Source organism: Austrofundulus limnaeus, unplaced genomic scaffold (assembly GCF_001266775.1).
Source record: "Austrofundulus limnaeus strain Quisiro unplaced genomic scaffold, Austrofundulus_limnaeus-1.0 Scaffold469, whole genome shotgun sequence".
Taxonomy (NCBI): domain Eukaryota; kingdom Metazoa; phylum Chordata; class Actinopteri; order Cyprinodontiformes; family Rivulidae; genus Austrofundulus; species Austrofundulus limnaeus.
Window position 1 is genome coordinate 33,718 of NW_013952871.1, and position 2,908 is coordinate 36,625.

At 39.9% G+C, this 2,908-nt stretch overlaps 1 protein-coding gene across 1 annotated transcript in view; it reads left to right on the forward strand.

Moving 5' to 3' along the window:
- LOC106529819 (mucin-5AC) overlaps positions 1-1,036 on the forward strand; it is a 23,995-nt gene extending 22,959 nt beyond the window's left edge. The window contains exons 6-7 of the mRNA XM_014025328.1: positions 538-898; positions 945-1,036. Of these exons, the coding sequence (XP_013880782.1) occupies positions 538-898; positions 945-1,036 (453 nt within the window). The remainder of the gene's footprint in view (positions 1-537; positions 899-944) is intronic.
- The last annotated feature ends 1,872 nt before the right edge of the window (positions 1,037-2,908 follow it).

Below are 2,908 nucleotides of genomic sequence, written 5' to 3' on the forward strand. Positions count from 1 at the left end.
CCTGTATATAATAAAATTCACTTACTTTTTACATCAGTTCTCTGCCTCTGTTTGTTACTAGTACTTGCTCACGTTGACTCTCTCCTACAACCTGATACATACCAGGCAGCAAAAAATGGATGGATGCTAGTTAGAGCTAATATCACAGAGCCTTGTAAATATTTAGCTAACACCACCCTAAGAGCAACAAATAGTTCAGTTCTGAAGACTAAAGATGCCCATCTCTTTGAGTCATTAGGATCAGTTCATCCTCACTTCTCTCAGGTGGTTCACCCGGTCTGTTTTCACATGCCTTTTCACAAGAGTGGAGTTTTTCTTGGCACCACGCAGGGATGTAAGCGTATCTTGAGCGCCACTTCTACAGCACTGCCCTGGGACGCTTCTGGGTGTCACCTCCCGGGAAAGGCATCCAAAGCCAAGTTTTCTTTAAAATTCCATAATGTCAGTCATGTTTTTTAGCTTATTGTGTGGCCTGGCGATTGTGGATTAGGAAGTCATCAAGATTCAGTCTGGCTTTGTGGTACCCACTACTTTCAGGCTTTAACCCCGCTGTGGTCCGGCACGTGTGCCCTAGTGGATTTGAGACCTGCCATTTTGGTACTGGATTCTCTGGTGTATAACACCCACCACTACCTGCAGTTCATGGCGGAGCCCAGACCCCTGTACCGACAGAAGAGGTCTGAGGTGATCTCAGCCGGGGTGAAGTTCTTGAGTGGGGTGCTCCACTGGTGGGGGACGGTGAATAATGCACATCACATTGACCAGCTTCATACGAGGCTTGAGAATCTGAGGGAGATTATGGAGGARGGATTCTCAGCCCTGGGTCCCTTTGTTATCGCCACCAGAAACATGCTCTTACAACATAAAATGGCTTTGGACCTGCTTTTCGCTTCCCAAGGTGGTCTCTGTCGTGATTGGTGACTCTTGTTGCACTTACATTCCAGATGCTTCCGGAAACATCACTCAAACTGTACAACACTTGAATCAACTCCTGGCCGACATGAAAGCTGATGATATCATTGAGCCTAAGGGATAGGACTGGTGGTCTTGGCTCACAGCCGGAGGATGGCAAGCTTGGTTAGTTAGGGTCCTAACACCAGTAGTCTGTGTGTTTGTTTTGCTTATGATTTGTTCCTGCTGCATAGTTCCCATGATCAAAAAATGCGTCACCTCTGTCTTTGCATCCCTCTTCCTGCTACATGCTCATCAATACTTGTTCCCAGAGAGGAGCAGGACTTTTGATGACCCCTTATCTCTGGTGACCTTTAAACTGAAACTTACAATCAGTTTGTAAATAAGTTAAACAGTATTTTGTATTTCATTATCATTATCCTGAGGGAAAGTTTTATTCTGAAGCAATAACATTTCTTAAGTCTCAACTAAAAAAAGGGACCTACAGAAGCTCATTTGTTTTTGACTCCTATATTAACAAAAACAAAGAAAACAAAGAGTGTTTTATGATGTTCATAAGCTTTTTCTTTTAACAAGCTTACATATACAATGTTTTTATTATATGCTTATAAGTTTTTCTTGACACGCTTGCCTGAAAAGGGGCTTTTATTACATGGTTAAAAGAGTACAACAAGCTTTTCTTAACAAGCTTAAATAAAATAAAGTTTTTATTACATTTTTATGAGCATTATTAATAAGCTTTGATATATCTTTGAGGTTTTTATGTCTCATTATGATTAAAATTGAAAAAAAGTGTGACATAACACTGATTATGTTTTGATTCTCATTACAAGACTGGTTTGGGTTTTGAATCTACTTATCATCACATTTTTAGTTTTTAAGGTTGTTCTTCTACACATTTCATGATTCTAATGTTTTTATAAGTTTGATGTTTTCTTACCCCCACTCTCTTTAAATAAAATGAATAAAAATGATAAACAGGGGGGAATGATAGATATTTTTAAACTTTATCATTTTTTATATTTGATCCTATTGCTTTAATCAACTGTATTAAATATGTCTTTCTTGCTGCCATAATTTTCATCTCTGCAGCTTTGAGCTGCACTAACTGATAAGAAGCAACCCTGTGATTGGTCAAGATGTTTCTCTCTGTGCTCTGTTTGTAATAAATTGTACAGCTTTTCCCAGCAAAGATCAGAACTTTCTGCTGAGACCTGTCTTTTAAGCATCCTCAGAAACTTCTCACTCTTTGCAAAGAGAAAATAATTTAATGTAAACTCTGACACTGTTTTCTTCCTCCTGTCTGCCTTTGCTCCAGCCCTGCCCACTCACACCTGATCCTCATGTTTCTCCCCCAGGTGTTCCCTGTTTGTGCTCATTAGTCTCATCTTTATATTCTGTGTCTTGTCTTCACTTCCCTGTCGGGTCATTGTTGGGTTATATTCTGTATTGTGCCTTGCCTTGCCTTGCCTTGCCTTGCCTTGCCACTTAAGAGTTTTTTGAGCTGCCCAGTCAGCACCTTTTTTTGTTAAATAAATACTTTGTTTTTTGGAACTTTGAAACTGCCTGCATCATGTGTTTATTCCTGCCTGAGATTCGTAACATAAACAGCTAGTTGTCAGAGACTGGTCTCACATCAGGCTCACACTAGAAGTCCTCTAGATCAGAGATTCTTAACCTGTGGGCCACGAGCGCCACCTTGAGGGCATCAAAAGAACAACAGTTTTTAACTTTGGGCCGCAGAGGGCCGCTGGACCGCATTGATTTTAAATAGTGTGCAATTCACTTTCTCACCACTAGTGTCAGTAGTGCGCCACTCAGATGTTTAACAACTTTTTTAATGTGTAGAAGAAGAACCTTAGAAACCTGCCGAGAATGGAAACCTATTTTAAATTAAACGTAGAAGCAAAAATGAAGGTAAGTTATCAAAAAGGGTCAAAGTTTGTCACTAATATGAAGTGCAGCCTAAATAATATTTTTTAACATAAACAACAAC